The sequence below is a fragment of the Myotis davidii genome, unplaced genomic scaffold, assembly GCF_000327345.1.
Source record: "Myotis davidii unplaced genomic scaffold, ASM32734v1 scaffold663, whole genome shotgun sequence".
Classification (NCBI taxonomy): domain Eukaryota; kingdom Metazoa; phylum Chordata; class Mammalia; order Chiroptera; family Vespertilionidae; genus Myotis; species Myotis davidii.
This window is the reverse complement of record NW_006295816.1, coordinates 6,541,375-6,555,278: the sequence shown is the minus strand read 5'-3', so window position 1 is coordinate 6,555,278 and position 13,904 is coordinate 6,541,375. Positions and strand designations below refer to the sequence as shown.

The 13,904-nt window shown below is 42.9% G+C and overlaps 1 protein-coding gene across 1 annotated transcript in view; it reads right to left on the bottom strand.

Moving 5' to 3' along the window:
• ULK4 (unc-51 like kinase 4) overlaps positions 1–13,904 on the bottom strand; it is a 284,250-nt gene that overhangs the window by 210,770 nt on the left and 59,576 nt on the right. The window contains exons 20-22 of the mRNA XM_015568398.1: positions 13,153–13,314; positions 7,192–7,374; positions 1,015–1,142 (exon numbers count right to left, since the gene is read on the bottom strand). Coding sequence (XP_015423884.1) covers positions 1,015–1,142; positions 7,192–7,374; positions 13,153–13,314 — 473 coding nt within the window. The remainder of the gene's footprint in view (positions 1–1,014; positions 1,143–7,191; positions 7,375–13,152; positions 13,315–13,904) is intronic.

Here is a 13,904-nt window from a genome sequence, read left to right as displayed (position 1 = left end):
CTGTGGCCTCAATCCCCAGTGGGGGGCGTGCAGGAGGCAGCCAATCAATGATTCTCTCTCATCGTTGATGTTTCTATCTCTTTCTCCCTCTCCCTCCCTCTCTGAAATCATAAAACTACATTAGAGATCAGCACGATCATGAACACTTGTCATTGCTTTGATGAGGGGACATTAACTTTGACCCCTAATTAAGCAAAATGTTCTCTCTCCCCACCCACCAAAAAAAAATTCTATTCTCATTATACCTGTATTATAAAATATATGTACTCAATTTGTTTTCTCTCTTGTTATAAGTACCTACATAATATTCACAATTTTGCCTTTTGATGCACAAATCCTAAAATACTTACTCTCTAGTTGTTCACAAGAAAAAGTCTGTCAATCCCTAATCAAGATCCATCTCAACAATGCCAGGCTCTCCACAACATTCTATAATAATTATAATGCTAGATTGAGAAATAGATATTGGACCATGTCTTTAAGGTCTCTCTGTGATTCAGCAGTGCATATGGACTAGACAGTTCAGAAGACGCTACTCAGGAAGCATTGAGTGTGAAGAGAACCTGGTACATGCAGGACGGCTCCGGGGAGGTGAAGCCCAGAGAGTGAGAGACCTGCCCGTCCTAACACTCCCGATCCCTGCCCTGCTCCCTCCTCTACTTCACCAGGCTGTCCTGAGGGCTGGCAACTGCACATTCCAGAGTCCTACAATGATGAAAACTACCACCAAGACCCTGGTCCAGGAAAACCTCCCAAAGACGCAAGCCAGAGCCACCTCAACACTAGCTTTGGATCGTCCTCAGACCTGGGAAACTCCAGCTAGTTCCCACCACCTGCTTCGTTTCACAGCCTCCCTGGTCTCCAGGGTTTCCAAGCTGAGGCTGCACATATCTGAAATATTAAACCCTTGAGAAAACCAAGAAAAAAATTCAATTCCAGATCCACAGAGGCTAAAAAATAATGAAACGGGCACCAATCTGAAGACGTTGATGAAATCATCAGAGAAAGTCATACCTTGCTTGGCAGCTGGGCAGCAGCATCTCGTGGTTATGGATCAAAATATATAAAAGAACCAGGAAGGCTTTGGCTCGAATGGAAGTTGAGGGGCTGTCAAGCAAACGGATAATTGTAGAGACAAAATCCTGTGGAAGACATTAACATTTGCTTTAGAAAACAGGAAATAAATAGGGCAGTCAACTCTCAAGGTTAATGGATTATAAAACCAAACAGAAAGCAGGCAATAAAATAATATCAGCTACCATGTCTGCATTCTTAATTTGTGCCAGATGCTATAGTAAATTTTTAGTATGTATGATCTCATTTAAACCTGAAAATACAGCCATAAAAAGTTGACAATATTCTTCCTATTTTGAAAAAGAAAAATGAATCTTGAAAGGTTATGCGATTTGCCCAAATCTACGAAGTTGGATTCAAATCCAGGCCAGTCGGACAGCAAAGCCTGCCTCTTAACCACTCAAAGACACAAGTGCAAGTGTGGCCATGATAACTAGAACTGGCGGCCATCACTGCAGGCAGACAGGAGCCTCTGAGCAAACCTGCACATGCACAGGTCCTAGAGACGTAAAATAAAAACGATACCCAACACATGGCACAAGAGAAAACATATATCCTATGTAATTAAAGGTATAACGCAAAACAGAAGAATAAGTATTACAGTTTTTTTTCCCTTCTAACAAAGAGATTATACATCATTTCAGGTGTCTATTAATATGCAAAAAGAAAACACAGACACACACACAGTTCATGAATGTAAGTAAGCAAGAATTGGAATTGTGTTGTCACCAAGATGGCTGCAGAGCAGGAATACAAATTCCTGAGAGTCCTTCACAGAGGCAGCACCTGGCGGTGACAGCGTGTCCTAGGCAGATGTAAGCAGCTCTGTTTTTTTTGCCATGCCCCGGGCCTTTTACAGTGGGTGCTACATTGTCAGACAGGAAGAATGTACACAGTCAGGTGTATGTTTCTCTGAAGGATGGAGACGTATCTATGTATCTCTACCTATGCATCAGTCTCACCCAGTTCCTGGAAAATAAAAAAAGCCAATTCATTACCATTCTATTCAAAACAGTATCAACACCAAGGTCCCGTGAATAACAGATCTGCTTCCACCTTATGTCAGCCAACTATCCCCCTCTCCAGCACAGACAGTAGAAAGCCCGGTTCCCCACAGTCACCTTCCAGTTCTAATGTAGACTCTGTGGTCCAAGGACCATGATCACAAGTCTGTTTTCCACACCAACACGACCCTACACACACACACACACACACACACACACACACACACACACAAATTCCAAAGCCATTCAAACATCCACTAGCCGAAGACTGAAAGACTACTCCAGATTCTAGGACACTAAAAAGACATGGTAACAGACACTACAATTGAAGATGTGGAGGTTTTGTTCTGCATAAAAGGACATTACAAGGACAATTGCAAAATCTGAATAAGGTCTATAGATTAGCTAATAATGATAAATTAATGTGAACTTGATTTTTAAATCCATGGCTTGTTTGGGCGGAATATTTGGTGAAATAATTGAAGGAAATATCTTCTATAATTGGTAAGAACACACATGTAAGAGATAGAAAGAGAGAAAAACTATAAAGCAAATATGGTAAAATGTTAGCCTTTGGTGAATGTGAGTGAAGGGTATATTGCAATCATTTGTATTACACATCCAACATTAAACTTAGCACCTAATCAAAAGGAGATCGACTCCAAGGATCATCGACCCAATAGCTAAAGTTAGAATTCTGAGCATCTTTGACTTTCTCTTCCTCCTCCATCCCATGTCCAATAGATTCCCAATTCCTGCGAGAACAACACCCCACCATGGATGCCTTATTTCAATGCACCATCTTTCCTGAATTACTGCAGGAGGCTTTATCCATCCTTGCATTCTTCCATCTATTCTATAAGATGCAGCTGCAATGAGATTCTAAGACAGCAAATACGATTATGTTAGTTACCTATAAGTTGACTATTACATTCAACTATTCTCAACAGTTGCTGCGACCCTTGAGATTAAGTCAGTACTAAGATTCTTGCAAATTAAAATAATACACTTGGGATTTTGAATGAAACCAACGAGGCAAACTATAGCAAATACCAGACATAAAGGAAACAGATTCTGAAGAAGACTGCCATTGGGATCTAGGCCTAAAAGCATCTCGTGCCCTAAATAAATCCTCATTTGGCCACTTCAGGAAAACTGAATGGGCAGCACTGACCACCTCCCTACCACTAGTTGCCCAGGGCCCCGTGTTTAATCTTACACAACGGCACCACACTTCTAGAACAGTTACTCTTACACCTGAGGAGGGAAGATTACAGACGGCAGGCAAAGGCTTAATGCCCTGGGTGACTAATCAAACGACCTCAGAGAAGCACAGATGACCTCGGGCCACTTTGGCACGCAACCCACTGTGCACTCAGCGTTGACTGAAACCCACCCTGCCATCCAGCTCAGCACACCTAGAAACCGCATGTGGAAGCAAAACACAGAAGCCGAACCACAGCAGGACGAGATCATGTCCAACATTCAAATGGCACTTGACAGAGATTTCAGAATGGACGTATCTATTGAGCATAAAGATGATGGGACAGAATATTCAAAATGTTAGGAATGGGCCCACACAGGGGGAGCACCCACCACAAACAAAATGTTACCCTTATCATCATTAAGCAAAAGGATGAGCCATCCCTTAAAAGGGGAAATGAGGAGGTGGATCAAAATAGTGATGAGGTAGAACACTTCAGAATTATCTCTTGTAAATCTCAAGCTGTGAAACTGATCTGCTTCAGTCAACTGTCCCAGGAGAAAATCGAGGAGGACAGCCTGGCCATCGCTGATAACAGCCTCCAGGAAAAGCAGTGAGAAATCACGTGCATAACTACACGGACACAATTTTCATCCTGACGGAAATGAAAACCACGCTGATTAAATCTAAGATGGCTTTTGGATTCACTTTCCTTAAAGAAGTTTAGCCAGGTATCTAAGTAAAAAATGTCTCTAGTAGAATATATTTATTAATGAGGACAAGTTAAAAATATAATACGCACTCATGATCTGATTAGCATGCATAAATTACCATCTTTTAAAAGCTTGATTAGCAACCACTGAGTCTATATGCCTAGTGATTTGTGAGAAATAAAACCTTAGCAAACTTAGCGTTCAGATTTTTCAAAATTCTGCAGGCACGAAATTTCATAGTGATCTTCCACAGTGCTTACAAACAACAGAGGTCTGCAGCTTCTGGTTCATTATTAATCACTGGTGTGCTGCTTGGTCCAAATGCTAAACCTGAAGCAAGGCTTCAGTCAAACCAGGCTGCACAGAGAGAGAGAGAGACAGCGGCTCCTGTCAAAATTAATAAGCAAAAAACTTAAAAGGCAGAATCTTCGTCAATGGCACTCAGAAGGAAGCTGTCTGACCGGTGAGCCTGAACAAATTCACCTGTGGAATACAGTAGGGCTTTAAAAAATTCGTGTTATATCATTAAGTGACCCCCCAAAGCAAACCAAGTCCAAAGGATGCATTACTGATGGTCCGGCTACGAAGTCCATTCAAAGTCACAGATGCCAGGAACAAAATGACTGAGGCAGGTGTTCGAATCTATGTAACTTAAGTTGATGTGAGTTTTTTAAGCTGAATTAATTGAAATGCAGCAGAAAGGGATTCCAGAAGTTTCATATGTTTTCGATTTCCTAACATCAAGAATCTGGCACTGAGTTCATAACATAAGCTTTTTGTGTGTATTTTTAAGCCACACCAGTGATTTAATTACAAAGCAGTTATCTAGTTAAGTGTAATATTCACATACTTTCCCCTTCTCTCTATATGCATACACACACACACACACACACGCACACACACACACGTATGTATAGACACAGTTGTATTCATATGTGAATAAACCTCTGTGTGCATATGTCAGTGCAGGTTTAGGACAACATACTATCCATCACTCTTATTCTCATTACCTGGCTTTAACTTATTCAATCAATAGGCAAAGTATGGATCACCAAACAATTTACAATTGATCCCACTTCTGTAAAAAGATTCTAATGGCATGTGTGCATGGCAACAGGAAGGAGGGAATTCAGCGGTTCTCAACCTGTGGGTCACGACCATCGGAAAACACATATAGCATATCAGATATTTACATTATGATTCATAGCAGTAGCAAAATTACAGTTATGAAGTAGCAACGAAAATAATTTTATGGTTGGGGGCCACCACAACATGAGGAACTGTATTAAAGGGTCACGGCTTTAGGAAGGTTGAGAACCACTGGACTAGATGAATGTATGTGTATGTGCACATATACTAGTATATTAGCAACAAGTGTGAATTTGAAAGACATCAAAATTTTTAAAGAGATTAGCTCAGGGAGCTAAGTACTTTATTTTAGTCTTCTCCTACCTCCCAACCTCCTGCCATGTCCCTTCATCCCTGCTGCCTACATACAGCTTTGCTGGCCTTTCTCTCCCCAGATCTCCCTAACACATCCCACACCTCAGGGAAGCCCAACTACCAAGTTCTTATTTGACCAGCTTGTGAAATATCATTTCGAAACTAAATTAATTCATGCCTGTGCTCGGGTGAAAAAAGAAAAACTGCTAAAACTCTCAGCCTCTATTATCACAATTTACACAGTCAAACTACTCGAGTGGTGCTTTTTCTAATACACTGACAACAACATTAATGACTTGGAAAATTTAGTAGCAAAAATTAGATATGCAGACTGTTGGAAAAAATACTTTCTCGGAGCCTCACATCTCTTAGCAAAGTCTAAATCAGACTAATTATAGGCAAGAAGCAGCTTGCTCTCTGTCTGACTTTCACAGACCAAGTTTACTATGCAAACCTGACCATTATTAATAGTAACTATCGAAATTTTAACTTTTAGGAAGAAAATCAAAATTGAAAGTGCTGCATGCAATGCAGAGGAACCACAGGAAACGCCTAAGTGGGTCCATTCACACTCAGCAGTGTCACCTTCACTGTTCTGCAAACCCCCAGTGTGCCAAGCATTCCCTCCCAAAAGCAATCCGTGGTCCCAGGAAGTATAACAACTCTGCACACAGATTCTAAGACACATGAGCACATGAAACAATGGGCAGGTCTGCCCATTGAAATTCTCTCTTTAACGCACTACTTTCCAAATGTATATACAACCACGGTCCACTTTTTCACCTGTTAACACCTCACTGAATTGAACACTAATACTCTAGGACAGGGCTTCTCAAAGCATAACGTTAAAACACGTCACCTATGTTTACACGACCTCAGTAAAATGCCGATTCTGATTCGGTGGGCCTGGGGTGGGGCCTGGAGTGGGGTTTGGGGGGGTTTGGGGGGCCTGGGGTCTGCGTTTCCAACACCCCCCCAGAAGACACCAATGCTGGCCCAGGGACTCTCTTCAGCAAGGACTGGAAAAGACACTTTTTTTAAACTTTTTATTCTTGTATGTGCCCTGACCGGGGTCGAACCCGCAACCTTGCTGTATCCAGACGATGCTCTAACCAACTGAGCTACCCAGCCAGGGCCTAGAGAGGATACTTCGAGGAAGGCTACCCTACAGAGCCTTCTTCAGAGCTCTACAGTTCTGTGATGTGATTTTACAAACGACTGTCCATGGATTAACTGGAAAGCAAAGCAGAAGGGGACTAAGCTAAACACAGGAAGAAGGGGGCTCTCAGGGTGCGTGGCACTGACAGAGAAGGAGACGAGGAAAGGAATAAAAATGAGTCCGAATATAAAGGGGCCCCTCCCTAAGGCAGCCAAAAGAGATGGGGGGAAAAGTGGAGGAAGAAGAGGAGGGGGATGAGGAGGAGGATGAAGAGGACGAGGTGCAGGATGAAGAGGAGGTGGAGGGGGAGAAGGAGAAAGTTGAGGGGGGGCATGAGAAATACTAGTGTATAGAAAGGACATTTTCTAGCTTTTCATTACTGACATGGGCCCAGCAGGCAGAGCCATTTCCATTTTAATCACTAAAAGGCTCTCACAACATCTTCGGATGAGCGGCCTACGGTACACAGGTTTGGCAAAGTTCAAAAAGGTCCCTTGAGATGAAAATTAATCCTACAGAGATGATATTCCTCGTCCACTGAAACTGCGGAAGGAACAGTTTTAAGGTAGGGCGCTAGGCGAAGGGGATGCAAACCTTTTCCTGGATCAGCCTCTGCAGGTGGACCCCACAGGACAGCAGGGCGGTGAACAAGGTGAGGAGGTACTGCTGGACCCTGCAGATGGCGGAGGCCAGGGCGGTGACCACGGTGGTCAGGCCCACCTTCTCAATGACGTTCTGGAAGGCGGAAGGGGAGTGGCGAGTGATCCTGCACAGGGCCTGCGGAGACAGGGGGACCGCGCCTGTCAGGCACTCCAAGGGCAGCAGCCAGGCCTGTGCAGCGTAGAAGGCACTTACCTCGCTCCTTCGTCACTGCTTTTGGCTTCAGTTGGAAATTACCAACACATTTAAAAATAAAACAATAGCCGAAACTGGTTTGGCTCAGTGGATAGAGCGTCGGCCTGCGGACTGAAAGGTCCCAGGTTCGATTCCGGCCAGGGGCATGTACCTTGATTGCGGGCACATTCCCAGTGGGAGGTGTGCAGGAGGCAGCTGATCGATGTTTCTCTCTCATCGATGTTTCTAACTCTCTCTCTCCCTTCCTCTCTGTAAAAAATCAATAAAATATATTTAAAAATAAAAATAAAACAATAATCCAGCTGCTAATGAAAACTAAAGTTGTTTTAAAACATTAGCTATCTAAAAGTAATAGTCATATAAGTTATGGTGAGCTAACTATGATAAACTAATTCATAAGTCTAGATAGGAAAACTTCCCCTTAAGTAATGAACATCATTAAGTGCCCTCTTTTGCAGACACTAAGCTAGGGGCTGGGGAAATAGACACAAAAGTATGTATCTAACATTTATTGTTTAGTATGTGGAGAACACCAAGAACATCTGCAGACTAGTTCATTTGATTCTCCCAACAATAGGTAAGTAAAGTATTATTATTAACCCCATTTCATAGACGGTAAAACTAAGGCATAAAATATTTAAGCCATTTGCCCAAAAACATATAGTTAGTAACTGGCAAAGGTGGAATTCAAACTGAGGTTATCAGACCCCTGGGCTTTTCGTAAATTGCTCATTAACTATTAGAGATAAAGCCTGTAATTAATAAACGAACAGAATGTAGTACGTGTTGGAATAGGAGTGGGCTCAGTAATTGTGCTCAGAAAGGCAGGAAAGGCCATTCAGCCACAGCTACCTCAGCAAGGTGATGCGGAGCCAGTTCCTGCAGGGGAAGGAAGAAATGGACGGCGGGAAAGGAAGGAAGGAGAATTCTAGGCAGAGAGAGAGAATGAGGATTCCCATGGCGATGGGAGATGAAGAGCATTTGTTTGATGCAGCAGACCCTGCTTCGGGGACGGAGGGCAGGCAGAGAGCAGGAAAGAGGAAAACAGGATCCGTCTGTAAAAGCAGGCCCACGCCAAAGAAGGCCTACCAAGCTAGGACCTTCTAGCTGGATGCCGTGAGCCAGCGACTTGAAACCGGTGTGTGGCAAGAATTCTTAGAACATGCATTACCTGACTATTTAGTCCCTTAGATTGTCAAATAAAAGGTGACAATGGCCAACACAACAAGAGCTGGCCGGTGTGAGTGAATCAAAATTGTATCTATTTTTTGTCAGATCGGCAAAAATATATTTTTTAGCGTGCTGCAGAATTTTGGTAATTAGTTTATGTGTGTCATGAGATGAAAAAGGTTGAAAATCGCAGCCATCAGCAAAGGGAAACCTCAAAAGTTTTAAGTGAAAGAGAGGCATGGTCATATTCCGTGTGTCCATGGGAGACTTCAAAGAGAGACATAAACTTGGGCCAGAAATAGTTTTACAAAAACATTCCTTATAATTAATGTCATAACCTCCTTCCTGATTTATATTTAAAATGGATTTATAGCCTTGATTATGAAAAGATCAAGTAAAAGATGAACTGTTAGAAATATTACGATGTCAAAAGAAAGGATGCCAGGCGGGAGGGAGAGAAAAGATAAAGACTTTGAAAAATATTTTCATTTTCTTGAACATCTCAGGAAAAATTTTAATATTTGTTCCATCTCCAAGAATGAACTTCCTTTAGAAGTTATTCCTATTGATGAAATAAGGAAAAAACAAGTGCTGGTTGGCATAAAGTCAATCTCCCACCAGAATGACATGCTTAAAGTGGATGTATTTCTTTTATGCCAAACCACACTTCCAGTCTTTATGAAAATGCTAATGTGACCTATTACAACCAGAAAGGAACAGGTAACACACATAGCTGTCCTCAGGAGTGAGAAACGGAGGTGAGAGGTAGAGAAAAAAAAAAAGGGCACCCGGCCAGTGTGGCTCAGTGATTGAGTGTTGACCTATGAACCAGGTGGTCACGGCTGGATTCCGGTCAGGGCACATGCCTGAGTGGCGTGCTCATGACTAATAGTGGGGACACAAGAGGCAACTGATTAATGATTCTCTCTCATCATTGATGTTTCTCTCTCTCTCTCTCTCCCTCTCCCTTCCTGCCTCTGAAATCAATAAAAACATATAAAAAAATTTTTTTAAAGGATAAGGAAGAGTCTTCAACCTTTTCTGTCTGCACTGTTCAAATTTTTCAAATAAATGCCTATTATTTTCTTAGGATTTTAATTGCATTCCAATGCCATGACTGCATCAGACATTTTTAAAATTACTACAAGGAAATAGCATTTACAGGAAAAGCTTACTTTATTAGTAATGTATACACTTACTACCATTTCTGAAGTTACTGAGCAAACAAATATGTTGAAAAATGAACATCTGCAGAGCACTAATATATACTGTGTTACATGTCACTTAACCTATATAATAAAAGGCTAATATGCAAATCGACCAAAGAGCGGAACGACCGGTCGCTGTGACATGCACTGACCACCAGGGGGCAGATGTTCAATGCAGGAGCTGCCCCCTTGGTGGTCAGTGCACTCCCACAGGGGGAGCGCCGCTCAGCAAGAAACTGGGCTCACGGCTGGCAAGCGCAGCGGTAAAGGCAGGAGCCTCTCCTGCCTCCACAGCAGTGCTAAGGATGTCTGCTGAGGGCTCCGGGACTGCAAGAGGGCGTGGGCTGGACTGGGAGACCCGCCCCCCAAGTGCATGAATTTCGTGCATCGGGCCTCTAGTATCTCAATAAAGCTGAAAAAATAAATCACTGACTCCATTTCAAACTTAAACCAGAAATCTGTCTTCATTTACAGGCAGCCATCTCAGAATGAAATTCCGTGACATAAACTCTACTGTAAACACCTTTCAAGTAACTTTTCAGTCTCTCCTCTTTCTTCCGAGGGAGTCACAGGGGGCTAAGTTGGATGCCATAGTCTGGAAGCTATGAAAGTAGGGTTCTTCACGTCTACAGCCCACACTGTATCTGTTTCCACACAAAAGTAGCAGCGAGTATCTGGAAGCGTGAACAGGAAACATAAATTCACTAAAAACAAATCTGGTTTGGGAAGTGAACGTTTTAAAAATTCACTTATGATAATCCTAAGAAAACTGCTGTTTAGAAAATCAAAACAGAATTGTTTCATTATTTTTCTAATCCAAGGATTTAAGAAAAGAACATTTTCAATGGAGTCCTTAAAGATCATGCTACAGCCAGAACTTCTCAAGCAAATTAAGGGTCTTCCCAACAATGACTTCACTACAGAGAAAAACTGACTTTTTATCGATATAAAACCCCTACCCAATCACAATGGGCACGTTTCGTGATCAGGGACTTCTCAAGACTACTTCTGAGCGTATTCAAAGCAACATAAGGGCGGCTAGAATGGTCTGGTCTTCGGAATGCTGCTCAGAAGCCAAAGGCTCTCCATGAACTGGCCGCTCTGGAGATGAAGCTCTGATACAGGGCTTCTTGGAGGCGTAAGAGCACGTGAGCGCTTGTATTATCTGAATTTTAAAATAAAATCAGATCTCAAGTGGTATGGTTTTCAAGTATTTATTTATTTTAAAATAGAGTTTGAGACGACATTCTAAAACTGGGAACAATAGTTCCAGTTCAAAATTTGCTTCCAAAAGAACATTGCATGACCTTCAGAATTTCTATTCAATAAAAAGCTCTCTGAGAAATGGACTAATTCAAAAGAGAAGGCTGTGTACCTATTAGATATGTGAACAGGATCACTGCCAAAGAAATTTAAGAATCATTCCTTTTTTTGTGCCTTTTGAATGATTTTTGCATGCCATATTAAAACCACCTTGGAAGTTTTTTCAAACTACACACACTCTCCTCCAACCAAGAGATTTGAAAACATAAGAATGGGGGCAGAGAGGGGATAAGAGGACAGAAAAGAAAAAGAGACATTTTTTGTATAATTGGCAAAATGTCAGTGAAAAATTATTTAGCTGAATGCTAAGAACAAAATACCAGAAGCCCAAGATGAAAAATGAAGCTTCATGTGTCAGATGAAGAAAGGGCTAGAAAGTACAAGCCTTTGGTGAGAACAACTGGAAAAACTTAGCCAAGAAAAGAAACCATGCAGATATAAAGATGGATGTGAGAACATGAACCCAATTAAAGCAAGACAGACTTTTTTTAAAGGCCAGGATTAAAATGGATGCCTTAAGATAGAATCCCAAGACGCCTGGAGAAAGTTCACTGGCATACTCCGTGACTAACTCTGACGGCTCCTCCATAATTACTCACATGGTAATTAGGTTTTGTAATTTTGCACTCACATGGCTCCTGAAGCGGGGGAGGAGGAGGAGGATGGGTGTGTGTGTGTGTGTGTGTGTGTGTGATGCTATATATCCTTTGCTTAAGATACTCTGTGAGCAGGATTGCTAGCCCTTTATTTTCAAAATTACATATGGGTATTAAGATAAGAACTAAAAAATACCCGTAAATACCCACAGGATTTAGCAACATGCAAGTCATTACAGACCTCAACGGGATCAGCTTCAGTGACATCTTGAGGACAGATAGCAGACTGGGTGAACAGGAAATGGGGCAGAAAGGAGCGATAATTTGTAATGACAACTCTGTATAAACAAGTATGGTGGAGAAGGAGGATACGCAGCCTGGAGTCCTATGGACACATTTGTGCTTTTGTTTTGGTTTTGTAATGGGGCAAAGAATCCCTGAGTGCTGATTAGAAAGCTCTGGAAGGACAGGTTAGAGATTTAGGAAAGAGCAACAATCACCACTGAGTGCGGTTCCCAAACAGGGCCCGACACACAGCCCTGGAGAAACCCAAGCGGTTTGTCTGACGGGAGAAGAAACGGTTAGAGGCAGCGGGAGGGGAGAGCTGAGGAAGGTGTGGGTGGAAACACACCTCTGATGTGCAGGCTCAAGTGAGGGAATTCCCACTGGATGTCCTCCCTTTCCCCGGGGAGTCATTTCCTGCGGGTGCCGAGGGAAAGGCGGGATTGGAGATAGAAGGAAAGCGGGAAGTTAGGGCGCAGCCACAGTGGGGGGTGCACGAATGAGCAGAGAAAGGCAGTGAGGCTGCCAGGCAATGCTGAGCGGTCAAGAGATCAGTGTCCAACCAGGGGACAGGAACTAATGTCACGAGGAAGGGCTGTATTTCTGCAAAAGACTAGTAAACGGATACAGCCCTGTGAACACGTCTTCAAACATAATTCTCCTTTATACCAAGTTATTATGACCTTGTGCTCGAAGTAGCAGACAACGAATCAAAATACAAAACCCAAAAAACCACAGATACCTGGGGATGAATCCATTTGAACCTCATGGTAAACCCATTTAATATAAAATCCGAGAGAGGGAGCAGGCGGGAACACTAAAAATACACCAAACCAAATCCTGCTTTGGACCGTTTTCCACTATCGCCTCCATATAGTTTTGATCACATCATGGTTCCTCCCCTCCCCCGGGTCCCGACAGGATTTCCTGACAGTGCCAGTGTTGTCCAGCCCCTGCTGTGAAACGTCTACTGGAGGAGAAAATCAAGTCATTGTTCTCACCAACTATTACTCAGAAGTTTCTGTTTCCTACCTATTCAATGACTCTATTTCTCACATAATTTTTGCAAGCTTGGTGTTTAAATATATGCGAACGTATCCCCAAAAGAAGCTCCATCTTACCGATACTGCTGTGATCCTGAGAGAATCGACAGTGGAGTGTCTGAAGAGGTACCATAAGGCGGGTCCGATCTCTCCCGTGACGAAGCCCTGGGCCTGCGCAGAGCAGGTGGTGCAGACGTTCTCGATAATCTTCGCTGCCATGTGGTTCACCACACGCTCCTCCTGCCGGAGAGCAGAGAGCGAGGGGGCGGTGAAAAGGCTGTTACTTAGGATGGGAAACAGACATGTCACTTTTTCATGACCACTGCCAATGAAGGCCTGACACAGGAGGGTGTGAGCTGCCCCTGGATGGGTTAGGTCAGCGGTTCTCTACCTGTGGGTCGCGACCCCTTTGGCGGTCGAACGACCCTTTCACCGGGTCGCCTAAGACCATCCTGCGTATCAGATATTTACATGACGATTCATCACAGTAGCAACATGACAGTTACGAAGTAGCAACGAAAATAATTGTATGGTTGGGTCACAACATGAGGAGTTGTATTTCAAGGGCCAGAAGGTTGAGAACCACTGCTCTAGAGCTTCAAAAAGCTGCAAAAGAAGCTACATTCAACTAAGATAAAAACGTCGACTATAGTGTAGATTTGAGTGGGCAAGATATAAGCATGGGAACCAGTTTAAAGACTTAAGGACTATTGTAGTTGTCCAGGTAAAAGACTATGGCCTGATAAATGCAGACTTAGTAGAGATGGAAATAGGGGATCAATTCAACTTGGTGTTGTCGGAATGGTGAAAAGAAATGAGGAACCAAGGCT